Source organism: Ammospiza caudacuta, chromosome 6, assembly GCF_027887145.1.
Source record: "Ammospiza caudacuta isolate bAmmCau1 chromosome 6, bAmmCau1.pri, whole genome shotgun sequence".
Lineage (NCBI taxonomy): Eukaryota > Metazoa > Chordata > Aves > Passeriformes > Passerellidae > Ammospiza > Ammospiza caudacuta.
In genome coordinates, this window is record NC_080598.1 from 63,752,240 (window position 1) to 63,766,128 (window position 13,889).

Sequence of the window (13,889 nt, forward strand, 5' to 3'; positions counted from 1 at the left end):
CTGACTTTCTTCTGTTTGTGAATCCCTTCAGGCATGTTTATAAATTCCCACCATAATTGCTAAGAGAACAACACATCTCCACACATTTTTACTGAGCCTGGGCTGTAATGAACATTGCATTTCAGAATTGTACAGAAAACACACTCCTGTAGCCAACTTGCAACTAGCATTCCCAAAATTACTAGCTACATGCTACACAAACACCTTACAATGATAATCAAGAGGTACATTATTTCTCTCCTTTTTTTTTTTATGCATTAACCCAGTAGGATGTGTACAATCAAATCACAAATTCTATGGTTAATTTACACAGGTTTGTAGTCAAGCTTGGACTCCAGCTTCTTGGAATCAGCCACTTTCCTGACAGCTTTCATGAAATCTTCCTGAACTACGAAGTCATGATCAGCACGGATCGCAAACATCCCTGGGAGGAGGATTTAACAGTGTGAGGAGACACAACATGAAGTTTCACTCAAATTCAAATGAAAACTGATCCAGGTTTCTACATGACATTCCCATATCTTGGATGTTGGGAAGAGGAGGGAATTCACCTTTCTGAACTATGGGAGTGGTAAAAAGAAAACTTGTTTAAACTCTGAGTGTGCATTTTCTCAGCTTGCCCGTGCAGGCAAACCCCAAATGCACAAAAAGCATAAAATAACATCAGCTCTGCAGGCACATGGGTACCAAGAACCCTGAATTCTCTCCAAAAAGGAGAAAAATGGGTTCAATCCCTGTTTCTGGAATGCATCTGGTTCTAATGAGACAGTGGGACACATCAGGATCAGCCAACAAGTGGCTGGCTCAGATCAGCTCAAGTGAAATGTTCCAGCAGAACATCTCTGAGCTGCTGGGTTTAATCCACAGAGGAACAGCTCCAAGATTGAGCATTATCCAAGATTTAGCAGATCCAAATGAAGAGTTAAGGAATTACCTGCTTCAGTACAGACGTTTCTCAAGTCTGCTCCGTTGAAGCCGTCTGAAAGCTTCACGATTGCTTCATAATCTGTGCACAAAACAGCAGCACCCGTCAGGAATAAATCACCCTGCCCCTAGGGATGCCAATAAAATACACATCCAGCTACCAAACTTGGGTTTCAGTGCAAACAGAGCTGCCCACTGGGCTGATAAATTAACTGGAATCAGCAGCTGTATCAGCCCTTCCATTAAAACAGGAATGTGTGGCAGCCAAAAGCTCATGTTATATAATTAATTCCCAAAGTTACCAACTTGTGGTTACAGAATCAACATGAAGTGCAAAAGCTCCATCAAGGCAATGTTCTTATCACTGAAATGCTGTAAAAGCCCAGAAAGCTTCTCTCCAAGTGGTCATAACTCAGTCCCTTTCCACTGCCAACACTCCACCTACTAAAGGCACTTAGTATCTTAATATATTAAGCCTGATGTTTTATGCACATATATTTACTAAGAGAGTGGCCATGGTTATAATTCAGTGGAAATCAATTTCTAAACCACTGCTGAGCCTCCAGCAAGTTCTGATTTTTGCAAGGCTGCTTATTACAATTATTAACTCCCTGGAAAACTTTTCAGTTTCCTTTCTGTATAAAATTCAAAACATTTGAATGGAATGTTTTTATCTCCAGAATCCTAAAGCTCCTAAAGAGGAGTAATTCTTCAGCTGTATTTTAATTTCATGTAGTATAATGTCAAATAAAAATTTATTTTCATAATTGGAAAGTTAAAAAATATAAGTGAAGGGAATGAACAAGGTTGAACAGTGCAAGGTTTGTGAGTTTAGGGTTTTCAGCAGACACCAGAATTGAAGCAGGAGAATCTCATGCTGGAACCTGAGTAAATCCTTCTCATTGGATTTTAATCCAATTTTCACCTCACCCTGCTGCTAAGTTCAGGCCTTCCTTGTGCATTATCAAAGCTGACCATCACAGTCTTTCCACATCACGTGCAGGAATTCAGCAAGGACCTGACACCTCAGCTTGCTGAATGGCAGAAGGAATGATCCCACTGCAGTGCCAAAGACATGAGAACAGGATGAAGGAGAACATTCCAGAATCCCACAATGGTTTGGGCTGGAAGAGACCTTCAAGACCATCTCATTCCAACCCCTGCCATGGCCAGGGGCAGCTTTCACTTTCTCCAAGCCTCATCCAGCCTGGCCTGGAACACTTCCAGGGATGCAGGGGCAGCCACAGCTTCTCTGGGAAAACCAAGCCAGGGCCTCCCTGTCCTCTCAGGGAAGAGTTTTTTCCCACTACCCCATCTCTCCCTGCCCTCTGGCATGGCAAGCCATTCCCCCTCGTGCTGTCACTCCACGCTTTTTAAGAAGTTTCTCTCCAAGAACTTTACCTCAGGCTCATGATTTGCTCTGGAGCTCCTTCTCTCCTGAGCCTGCAGCCACGTGCAGCTTTAAGCCAGCAGTGCTGCTAAGAAAAGCAGTGGCCAGGCCTGGCCCACCCCCAGCTCCCTGCTGCTGTCCCTGAGCTGCAGCTGTTGATGCAGCCAGATGGTGCCTGGGATGAGCTCCAGGGGCTGCAGAATCGCTGCTGTCAGCACACAGGGGGTGGGGGTGGCCCTGCTGCACTCCCAGGCAGCCAGCCCTGCTTTAAAGGCAGAGCCCAGCCCCAGCTCCTCCAGGAGAGCTGGAGGAATCACTGTGAAAGCAGCACTCTGGGCAGCTCAGAGTGACACAGACCTTAAATAAACCCTCCCCATTTTATCCCATTATTCTCCCCTTACATTCCTGAGAGAATGCTCCACACCACTACCAGACAAGTTTTGCTTATGCCATCTCCAAACTCCAAGGTTTCCCCCTGACTTTTAAAGATTACTGCTTTCAGACTCTTTCATTAGCAATATTTCTTTCATTGAGGGTGAATGAAAACACTTTACTTGCACTAAGCCATTCCATTAGAAACAGGAAACTCCCTGATGAGAACCTTGTTGATTTTCCAGTTTCCAGCTGGGCTCAAGGGTTTATATTCAGTTTTTCCTTTTCAAAGACTTAACAACAGTTTAATCAGGATGCATTTAAAAAATAAACCAAGCAGAATTCCAAGAGGGGAAGTTGTGTGGGCAGTGTAAAGGTGGGAATACAGTCAGAATCACTGTAACAACTCACCCTCTTCCCATCCCTACCAACAGCAGCAGCAATGACACCCAGGGAACTTCTACTCACCTATCTCACCATGTTTAGTGATAGGACCTGCATGAATCTTCAAAATATCTAATCTGGCTTGTTCATTTGGTAGGTCGATATCTAGAAAGAATGAGAGCTTCAGTCAAAGCAGAACCCCCCAATTCCCAGGGGTTCCATCCTCCCTGCAGCCACTGGGAACACAAACTCACGGATTTTTCTGTCCAGCCTTCCGGGCCGCAGCAGGGCAGGGTCCAGGGTGTCAGGTCTGTTGGTAGCCATGATCATTTTAACTCTGTGCAGAGTGTCAAATCCATCCATCTGATTCAACAACTAACAGGGAACAGAATTCTGGTTTTAAACAACCCCAAATCTTCCCACTCTGATTTGTTTTCCTGCCTAAGTATTCTTCACCAAGATGAAAAGCTCTGAAGTAAAAAAAGAATCCTACAAGGCCTTGAGCTCCCTGAGTATTCCATCCCAAGCCATGAAGAGCTTTGCCCACAGAAAAGGACATTGAGCAAAGCCGAGCTCAAAATGTGAAACACTTGACTAAAACAATGAGGCAAAGAAAATACTGCAAGGACTGAAGGAGCCAATGGCTGCCTGACACATTTGGATTGTAGTGCACCAAGGCCAGGACATTCCAATTAGACTTGAAGAACAGCCTCTGGAATACTAATCCACACACAGGAAGGCATTTCATTGTGAACACTCAAAGCACTTGCTCTTTGATCACAGTGATTTAATTCTCTATGGAAGGCAGACACATTCTTTTGAACCAGGCAAACTGTTTGCAAACACAGGCTAAGCAAGGTTCCCATTAGCTTCAGAATTTCTAATTGTCACCAGTGGTTTTAATATTCTCTTCACACAACCCAGTTTATCAAAGCAGTGAATACAGAAACAAAGAAATACAAGTGCTCCTCCTGGCTTTGAAAATCCAACTGCAACAGTTCAAAAATGTTACAGACTAAAAGAGATGGAAAGGGGGGTCCTGCGAACCTTCAAACATGCAGAGAGCAACAGTAAGCAAAAGAAGATATCCCAAATAATTTCAGCAATTTAAAAATATTCAATTGGTCTCCACATTGAACTCATGGCTGAGTTACCAGGATGCGCAGCTGCCTTTTGTAAAAGCAGCACTTAGTTCACTTCTAGTTTACTAACCCAGAAAAGGCTCTGCAAAGCCAGATCCCAGGTAACAATTCCCACCTGTGCTGTTATTTAATGTGGCTGTGCAGCCACAGTCAGGAATTGACACTCACCTCCATCAGAGTCCTCTGAATTTCTCTATCAGCTGATGTGCCCTCGGAAAAGCGGCGCCCACCTGCAGCACACCAAACCCATCAGTTCTGCTACTGGATTTTTGCCCTTTAAATGGGGGGAATTGGCTTTACAGCTGACTCCAGCCTTAAAAGGAGAGCCCAGCCACCCCCCAGGCCAGGAGCCTTACCAATAGCATCGATCTCATCCATGAAAATGATGCAGGGCTGGTGATCTCTGGCATAATTGAACATCTCTCTGATCAGCCGAGCGCTCTCGCCGATGTATTTGTCCACTATGGAACTGGACACCACCTTGGGAAGGACACACGAGGATGAGGAGGATGAAGAGCAAACAGAGCCCAAGGGGGTGGGGGCAGAGCCATTACACACCTTGAGGAAGTTGCAATCCAGCTGGCTGGCAACTGCTCTGGCCAAAAGGGTTTTTCCTGTGCCTGGATAGACGAGAGATTGAAGCTGTTTAATTACTGACTCAACAATGCCTGCCAGTGACTTAGGAAGGAGGGAAAAAAGGGAAAGGGGAAAGAAAGGGAAAGGGAAAAGAAAGGGAAAGGGGGGAAAAAGGGAAAGGGGGGAAAAAAGGAAAAGGAGGAAAAAAGGGAAAGGGGGAAAAAAGGGAAAGGGGGAAAAAAGGGAAAGGGAAAAGAAAGGGAAAGGGGGGAAAAAGGGAAAGGGGGGAAAAAAGGGAAAGGGGGAAAAAAAAGGGAAAGGGGGAAAAAAGGAAAAGGGGGGAAAAAGGAAAAGGGGGGAAAAAAGGGAAAGGAGGAAAAAAGGGAAAGGGGGAAAAAAAGGGAAAGGGGGAAAAAAGGGAAAGGGGGAAAAAAGGGAAAGGGGGGAAAAAAGGGAAAGGGGGGAAAAAAGGGAAAGGGGGGAAAAAAGGGAAAGGGGGGAAAAAAAGGGAAAGGGGGAAAAAAGGGAAAGGGGGAAAAAAAGAGAAAGAGGGGAAAAAAGGGAAAGGGGGGAAAAAGGGAAAGGGGGAAAAAAGGGAAAGGGGGAAAAAAGGGAAAGGGGGGAAAAGCGAAAGGGGGGAAAAGGGAAAGGGGGGAAAGGGAGAGGGGGGAAAAGGGAGAGGGGGGAAAAGGGAGAGGGGGGAAAAGGGAAAGGGAAGAAAAAGGGAATGGGGAGAAAAAGGGAAAGGGAAGAAAAAGGGAAAGGGAAGAAAAAGGGAAAGGGAAGAAAAAGGGAAAGGGAAGAAAAAGGGAAAGGGAAGAAAAAGGGAAAGGGAAGAAAAAGGGAAAGGGAAGAAAAAGGGAATGGGGAGAAAAAGGGAAAGGCGAAAAAAGGGAAAGGGGGAAAAAGAGAAAGGGGAAAAAAGGGAAAGGGAAGGAAAAGAGAAAGGCGGGGGGAAGAGAAAGGGGAAAAATGGAAAGGGGAAAAAAGGGAAAGGGAAAGGAAGAGGGAGAAAAAAGGAGAAAGGAAAAGAAAAAGGAAAAATGGAAAGGAAAATGAAAAAAAAGGAAAAAAGGGAAAGAAAAAAGGGAAAGGAAAGACCAAAGATGAGATGAGAGAGAAGAGAGAGAGAGAAGACAGAAAGAAGAGAGAAGAGAGAGAGGAGAAAGGAAAAAGAGGGAAAGGAAAAAAGAAAAAAGAGAAAGGAAAAAGAAAAGAAAGAAAATAGAAAAATGAAAAAGAAAAAAGGAAAGGAAAAACTAAAAAGGAAAAGAAGTAGAAACAAAGAGGGCTCTTGCCAGTCTGAAAACAACAAGCAAACACTTGCTGCCCTTTGCAGAGACTCACCAGGGGGGCCGTAGAGCAGGCAGCCTTTGGGAGGGATAATTCCCACTCGCTGGAACAATTCTGGGTTTGTCAGTGGCAGTTCAATGACCTGTGAAGGCACACACAACAACCTGAGCCTCTGAGGTTTAAAACAGTTAATGATGCACATGCCAGCCTGTTTTTTACCTAGCTGCATTATTTATTGGCAGCATTTTTGTGTGAGAAACAGTTTAATAAAAAAATGAGAGATCCTATGCACCAACCCACTCCCTTGCCTTGGCTCTGCAATTGCTGCTTCCTCTCAATGCTCTTTGCTCAAATCACATCCCTACTGTCCTAATTCCATTTCCCAGAGCAATCCTGATAGTTTTTGAGCAAAATTCCAGTCTGCTTTGCTGACCCTGCCACTTCAACTTCAAGGCACTCCCACAGCCTAAAGGGTCCTGGATCCTTTAAACCCTCTTCCCTAAAGGATCATCCTCACTTTATTCCAAGCACTTGCAATGAAACATGAAAAGCACTGATCTGAGAGGACCCTTGAACAGCCCCAAGGTGGTTTTGCCCTGCAGAGCTTCACTGAGAGCATGGACAGGATCTGATGGGGGTTTGGGGCACTGGGTACCTCCCGTAACTCTCGGATTTGCTCCGACAGGCCTCCGATCTCCGAGTAGGAAACATCTCCTGGGTCCTCGTGAGACATGTTGTACACCAGTGGATCCACCTCCCTGGGCAGGTATCTGGAAAAACAAGAGTTCAGAGGAGATCTTTTTATCGTGTAGACACATTTATACATTCATAAAGTTATTCCCATGAACTGTACAGCAATATGAATATTATTTCTTCTCTTCCCACCTCACGTGCTGAAAAAAACAGAAAAAAACCCAAACCTAGCAAACCTTTTAAAGATTTAAACCACATCCTAAAACATGGCTCAAAATACTGTAATTATTTTTCTAAAAAACAACCAATTACTTTTTAAATCATTTAAAACAGACACACAAGTCTTCCCTCAAAATAACTATCCTTACTTAAGCATTGCTTTGCAGAAAATGCTTACAAAATATTACAAAAGTGATAATTCAAGCCCTTGTGTAATGTTTTCCCCCCTTTTTATTACAAGAAGAGCAGAATCTTACCTCATAATAGTCAGAGTGGTCATGTCCAGAGCAACTCTTGTCCCTGGCTTCAGCTTACTCTTGTCAAGCTAGTCCCAAAAAAAGGAATTCTGTTAGGACCCCACTCCAACACAATCCCTGATTTTAGCCAAAATCTTCACTGGAGTTTGCACTCCTTGCTCCATCACACACAAAAACAAGGCTACAGTGACACACCAAGCAGTCACTAACTTACCTGCACCTCTTTTAAAACAAAGACTGTTTTCTAGCCCATCATTAATTTTTAATTTTACTGCTGTCAACCTGTGGGATCTAATCCTGCCCTCTGCTCCACACAGGAACAGCTGGTTCAGAATAACTAAACAACCCTCCCAGAAAGTTCAACATTTTCCTGTGTCACTACTTCCCCTCTTTGAAGTCAGCTGTTCAATTATTATCTTTCACCTTGGATGCCTCCTCTCCTGCCTCAGCAGTTTTTGTCTGCTTACTTCATTTTTATGGGATTTTTAAACACATTCCTACTCAATTTTGATGGAATTAAAAGAGGATTTTGACAACTCTTTTCCAGGACTGCTGGAAGTTTCCCATTGTCCCTGCTGGGAAATATATATAATTTATAAGGTCCCTTGCCATGAGGGTCCTTGACCCTCTGGAAGGATTTAGGATCAAGCTGTCCCCCTCCCTAACTGGAGTCACAACTAAGGCCTCTTTCCAGCTTCCTTATCCAAAGAACTTCATCACAGCTTGGAATTTTCTCAGATTCAACTCTGCCCAAGAGACTGAAGTTATTTTGCAGTGAGAAGAAAACAAAGAGAAACCACTTGACCTTCTCAGCTAATGCACTTGAGATAGGGAAGTGATTTTGCTCCCACTTAAACAGCTTTGCTCTCCTCCCTCCTGAGCAGCAGCAGCTCAGCCAGGAGGGCTTTGATCAAAAACTCCTCCTTCTAGTCCAGGAGAAACTGTTTGTCTTTGATATTTTGACATTTTGAAAACAATCAAGGGTTTTTTGTTTGGTTGTTTGGGGTTTTTTTTTAGCCTCTGGTAGCAAATCAAGGATCTTTTAAGATAAAAGAGTGTTTTTAGTGAAGAATAAACTCCAAAGTGCTGGTTCATCCAAGGACAACCAATCCCTTAGGATTCAGTTCTGTTTCAACACAGAACATCAAGATTACCTCACATGCCCCAGAGTGGAATTAATTTTACTTATGTCCCAAAATTCTGCAATGAACATCAGTTTCTCTCCAGAAAGAGGAAAAAAATAAAGATATGGATGAAGACAATGGCTTTAGGCAGACAGAGAGTAGGTTTAGGTGGGATTTTGGGAAGGAATTCCTGGCTGTGAGGGTGGTGAGGCCCTGGCACAGGGTGCCCAGAGCAGCTGTGGCTGCCCCTGGATCCCTGGCAGTGCCCAAGGCCAGGCTGGACAGGGCTGGGAGCAGCCTGGGATGGTGGGAGGTGTCCCTGCCATGGCAGGTGTGGGATGGGATCAACTTTGGTCCCTTCCAACCCAAACCATTCCATGATTAAGATATAGAGTGAAATAACATTAAATCTAAAACTCAGCAGTATGACAGCAACAGTCACAGCACAGCAACTGTGAAATTACACAATCAGTTTTCATAATAATTAATTTTCAGAGAGTGCAAAATCAGGCTGAAGGGCAGAGTTTTGACTCAATAAAAATCACAAAACACATGCAAGGTCCTGGGAATGCTGTGGGTTGTTTTGTCTTCACCAAAAGTTACACTGCTACCACTACAAAGGGAGAGGGGAGCAGGGTAAAATAGTGGTGTGCACATTAAAGAAGGAAAAAACCACTCCACTAAGGACCCAGTGGATGAAAAGCAATGCTAATATCCCACAGAAAGCAAATTTTTAATGAATATTCACAGAGATCAATTACCTGACGGCGACAGCCAACCACGTATCTTGGTCCATTTGTAGCCTTCACAATGACTGGAGAAAGAAAATTAGAGAAAAAACCCAAATTTACTCAATTTACCCTCTGAACTGTGATTCTGAATTAACCAAAATGCTTTTTGCCAATAATCTGATCACCAACACTTTAATTCTTTATTTCTCTGTAACTTTAACAAGATTTAAACTTTAAAAGATTATTATTTTGTGGCTGCCCCATCCCTGAAGTGTTCCATGCCAGGTTGGACAGGACTTGGAGCAGCCTGGGATAGTGGGAGGTTGGAATGAGATGTTCTTTAAGGTCTCTTCCAACCCAAATCATCCCATGGTTCCATGATTTTCACAATCTCAGAGAATATAAGAATTCAGTGTACTCACACTTCTCCTCTGTCAGCTGTTTAAGAACCTCACCAACAATCTGTAAAAGAGGAAATACAGCATCAGCCTCAAGGGAAATTAACACTGCAGGACTCAGACACCCTGAACCATCCCTGAGCCATCAATTCCTGCTTGTTTTACCTGCACTGTTCCCACTTTTCTGACACTAAATAAAAATGGATCTAAGGGTTATATCAACAGGCAGCACTAGCTCGTTTCCCTCACGTACCTGCCCAACACTCTGCAAGGCCTTGAGATCATTTTCTGATTTCTCATACTGCTTGGTGAGTTCCTTCAGCTGTTCCCTTACTAGAAAAGGAAAGAAACACAGGATTTTGGTCACCTTCAACCCCACAAGAGCACAGGACCAGACCCTTTTCCAACAGCAAAGCTGCAGGTAGAGTGAGACTGGGAAACCAGTAAGGACCCTTGAGATAATGTGGAGAAGGGAATGGAGCTGGGGAAGGGTTTGGAGCACCAGGAGAGGCTGAGGGAGCTGGGATGGGGCTGGAGAATCCCTGAGGAGCTGGGCGGGGGCTGCAGAATCCCTGAGGAGCTGGGCAGGGGCTGCAGAATCCCTGAGGAGCTGGGCAGGGGCTGCAGAATCCCTGAGGAGCTGGGCAGGGGCTGCAGAATCCCTGAGGAGCTGGGCAGGGGCTGCAGAATCCCTGAGGAGCTGGGCAGGGGCTGCAGAATCCCTGAGGGAGCTGGGCAGGGGCTCACCTGGAGCAAAGGAGGCTCAGGGGCCCTTGTGGCTCTGCACAGCTCCTGCCAGGAGGGCACAGCCGAGGGGGCCGGGCTCTGCTCCAGGGAACAGGGACAGGACAAGGGGAAACAGCCACAAGCTGCTCCAGGGTAAGTTTAAATTGGATATTTGCAAGAGTCCGTGTCTATTTAGTGCAATACAACAGATATTAGGGAAAATTTCTTCTCGGAAAGGGTGGTCAGTCACTGGGGAAAGGCTGCCGAGGAAGATAGCGGAGTCTCCATCCCTGCAGGTGCCCAAGGAACGAGACTTGGCACTCAGTGCTCTGCTCCATTAACAAGGAGGTGACAGCCACAGGCTGGTGTCGCTGATCCCACAGATCTTTCCAAACCGAGATGACTCCGTGATTCCGTGACCCTCCGGAGCCCTCCCAAGGGTACCGGGACCCAGCGGAGGCACCGGCAGCGCCCAGCCCCGTCCGCCCCCTGGCCGGGCCAGGCCCATGACGAAGCGCGGGCAGCGCCGCGGCCGCCGCGCTCCCTCTCGGGGCTCCTCGGGGCACTCACAGACGCCCCCCCGCCATCCCCTCACGGCCCGCCGTGCCCGCACTCACACTCCTTGAGGCGGCCGTCGATCTCCTTGTGCTCCAGCAGCTTCTTGCGGTAATCCTGCAGCGCCTTGTCCCTGGGGTCCGCCATGATGAGCAGCCGCCGCTCATAGGGAATGCCGGGAAGGGCCATGGCGGCGGCGCCGGCCCTCAGCGCCGCGCAGCGCCCCCTGCCGCCGCGGAGGACTGCGGCTATCGCGACAGGTGGCTGCTGTCGTGAGGCGCCGCGAGTGTCACGAGCAGCGGCTGCGATGGGACCGGGCTGTGCCAGGCTCAGAGCGTGGGGTCAAGGGCGGCCGCGGAGTGTGGGCAAGGGAGGTGCTGGGAGACCTCATGGAGCTCCAGCAGTCATGGAATGGTTTGGGTTGGAAGGGACCCTAAAGTCCGTCCCATCTCCTGCTGTGGGCAGTTTGTGGGGCGTTCCTGATACAAACGAGAGCAGGCTCCCGGTACTAAAGTGATTTCAGTATTTATTATGAAAAAAAGAAAGGCATAAAGCAAGGGGGCCCGGGCCAAGCAGGAGCGTTCCCTCAAGGATGGAGCAGCGCTGGCGCTGCTCAGCAGCGATGGTACCGATGATGTCCTCGATGTCCTGGCACAATTCAGTGGGTCAAAAGCCCCTTTTTATCCCGTTTTTTGTCCCTTTGGATTGGTTTCTTTTTAGATCCTTCATTTAAGGCGCTTGATTGCCCATTACAGTTCTGTCTAGGCTGGCTCGTGCTGCGCTTGCTTTACTGAGCTGTGCTATGGTACCCTGAGTACCTGATTTCTCATAACTCCCCTTTTAACCCCGTTTACAATATAATAACCAAATGAACAGTACGTGCTTAACCATCTACCAACTATTTTACACAGTTTCTAAGCTATTTTTAACAATTCCCAAGGCAGACCAACAGCTGCTGTGGGCTGGAAAAGCTCACAGAGCCTCACTGGGGGTATCAGAGCAGCACAGGGAGAGAGGGCAATGGCCAGGAGAGCAAGGAGGGGTGAGCAAGAGCTGAGCTCTGCGGAGAATAAAGTCACCAATAAAGTGACCAATGCCAGCACTGCCAGCTGGGAATGAGGGCTGGCAGGGACAAAAAGTCACCTTTGTCCACCTGGGCAAGAAAATGGACCTGGCTCTAAGTACAAGAAAACCTATCTCCTGTCACAGGATCATGGAATGGTTTGGGTTGGAAGGGACCTTAAATCCCATCCCATTCCAGCCCTGCCATGGCAGGAACACCTTCCACCAGCCCAGAGTGCTCCAAGCCCTGTCCAGCCTGGCCTTGGACACTGCCAGCATGGGGCAGCCCACAAAATAATAAGGTTTTGTAATTTAAATCTGCTTAATGATTTTGAGGAGCAAAGAATTAAATTATTGGTGATCAGATTATTGGCAGAAAACCACACTGGATAGTTCTGAACCACAACTCAGAGGGTGAATTAAGTAAATTTGTTTTTTCTCTAATTTTCTCTCTCCAGTCATTGTGAAGGCAAAAAATGAACCGTGATACAAATGGACCAAATGCTTGGCTGTCACTGTCAGGTAATTAATATGTGTGAATATTCATTAAAGGTGGCTTTGGTCTGGATTATTAGCATTGCTTTTCATCCTTAGTGAAATGTTTTTTTTTCTGTAAAGTGAACATCCCTGTTTTATATTGGCACCTTCTCCTCTGTCCCTTTGTAGCTGTAAATTCGTGGTGGAGACAAAACATCCCACAACACACTGGGGACATTGCATGTGTTTTATTATTTTTAATAACAAAAATTTGGATCTGATCTTCATCTGTCAGCCCATGGGGCTGGGGGGCTGCACCCCAAATTCCCCCAAAGAGTGGGGCCAGGAGCACTGCCAGCCCCATGTCCCTCCAGTGCCACTGTGTGACTGAAAAATTGACAGGTAATATTGGCTTGTGCATTTATGTATTAGATTTTGCATGTTGTTAGTGATTATAAGTAAATAATAATAATAATAATAATAATAATAATAATAATAATAATAGTAGTAGTAGTAGTAGTGGTAGTAGTAGTAGTAGTAATGTTAAAAGTATAAATTATAACTCTTTAGCTGCTTGTTAATGTAATATAATCTATCAGTTTAAGTATGCACAACTATTGCTCACAGAAATAGTTGTGAAATATAGTATCTATTAATATAATAGAACAGAAATATAATATTTATGTATCACTTATGGAAATAATGGTGTGATGAATGTATTGTACTATATGTGAAAAGGCTTTTGTGTAACTAAAACTGTGTAAGGCCATCCAGTAATCAACCTGTCCAGGTGATAACCATGGCACAAACTAGAGCAGAGAGTACCGTGTTAAATTTAATTTAATTTAATACTAAATCCTTATCAGAGGATGTGAAACAGCAGGATGGAGACACGAGAGGAAATGAAACACGTTGACCTGAAACACAGGATGTCAGTGTGAAGAAGTCAAACAAAGGAGTTTCCAAAGCATCAGAAAGTCAGAAAGAATGTTTGAATAATGCATGAGACACATGAATATTCATGTACCTCAGCACGTAACAGGATAAAGGTAACACTGGCTGTACACACCGGAGTGTTCTTTGGCTGCTGGCCAGGAGCACACCAGCACTGGAAATCTTGTCCTTTTAGCATGCAAGAAATAGATTTGTAGAAAATTTTTAAACCTGATCGAAGGTTTTTATATAGTAAGTATTTGTATATAAATTTTAAGGTAAGAAATATTAATTTAGAAATGTTATGGAATAGGAGAGATATTGTTAAGATAGAAGTAGAAAGAAGTTTTAAAGGACAACCTTACAAAAAAAATTAAGTACTTTAGAAAAACTGAACTATGAATACATTGTATTAAGACCCACAAAAAGTAATGCTGAGTGATAAGCTTTAAAACATTTACAGTATGGTGTGGCCAAAACTGATAAGTCATGAAACGCTTATAGTGTATTACAGAGTGTAATTAAGAAATATACACTACAATATATGTATAAAATAACATAGCATAATATAATATGTACATTATATACATGTATAATAATACACATCTATTCTATTCTATTCTATTCTATTCT

At 44.9% G+C, this 13,889-nt stretch overlaps 1 protein-coding gene across 1 annotated transcript; it reads right to left on the reverse strand.

Annotated features, from left to right (window-relative positions):
• Positions 1-229: 229 nt before the first annotated feature.
• On the reverse strand, positions 230-10,972 carry PSMC6 (proteasome 26S subunit, ATPase 6). Its single transcript, XM_058806298.1, has 14 exons — positions 10,847-10,972; positions 9,757-9,836; positions 9,528-9,567; positions 9,136-9,188; positions 7,251-7,318; positions 6,737-6,851; positions 6,136-6,223; positions 4,771-4,832; positions 4,569-4,692; positions 4,381-4,442; positions 3,325-3,445; positions 3,155-3,235; positions 935-1,006; positions 230-424 (listed from the first exon to the last, which is right to left on the reverse strand). The coding sequence occupies exons 1-14, from the start codon at positions 10,929-10,931 to the stop codon at positions 306-308; spliced, it is 1,170 nt and encodes a 389-aa protein (XP_058662281.1). The 5' UTR covers positions 10,932-10,972; the 3' UTR covers positions 230-305.
• Between the last annotated feature and the right edge of the window lie 2,917 nt (positions 10,973-13,889).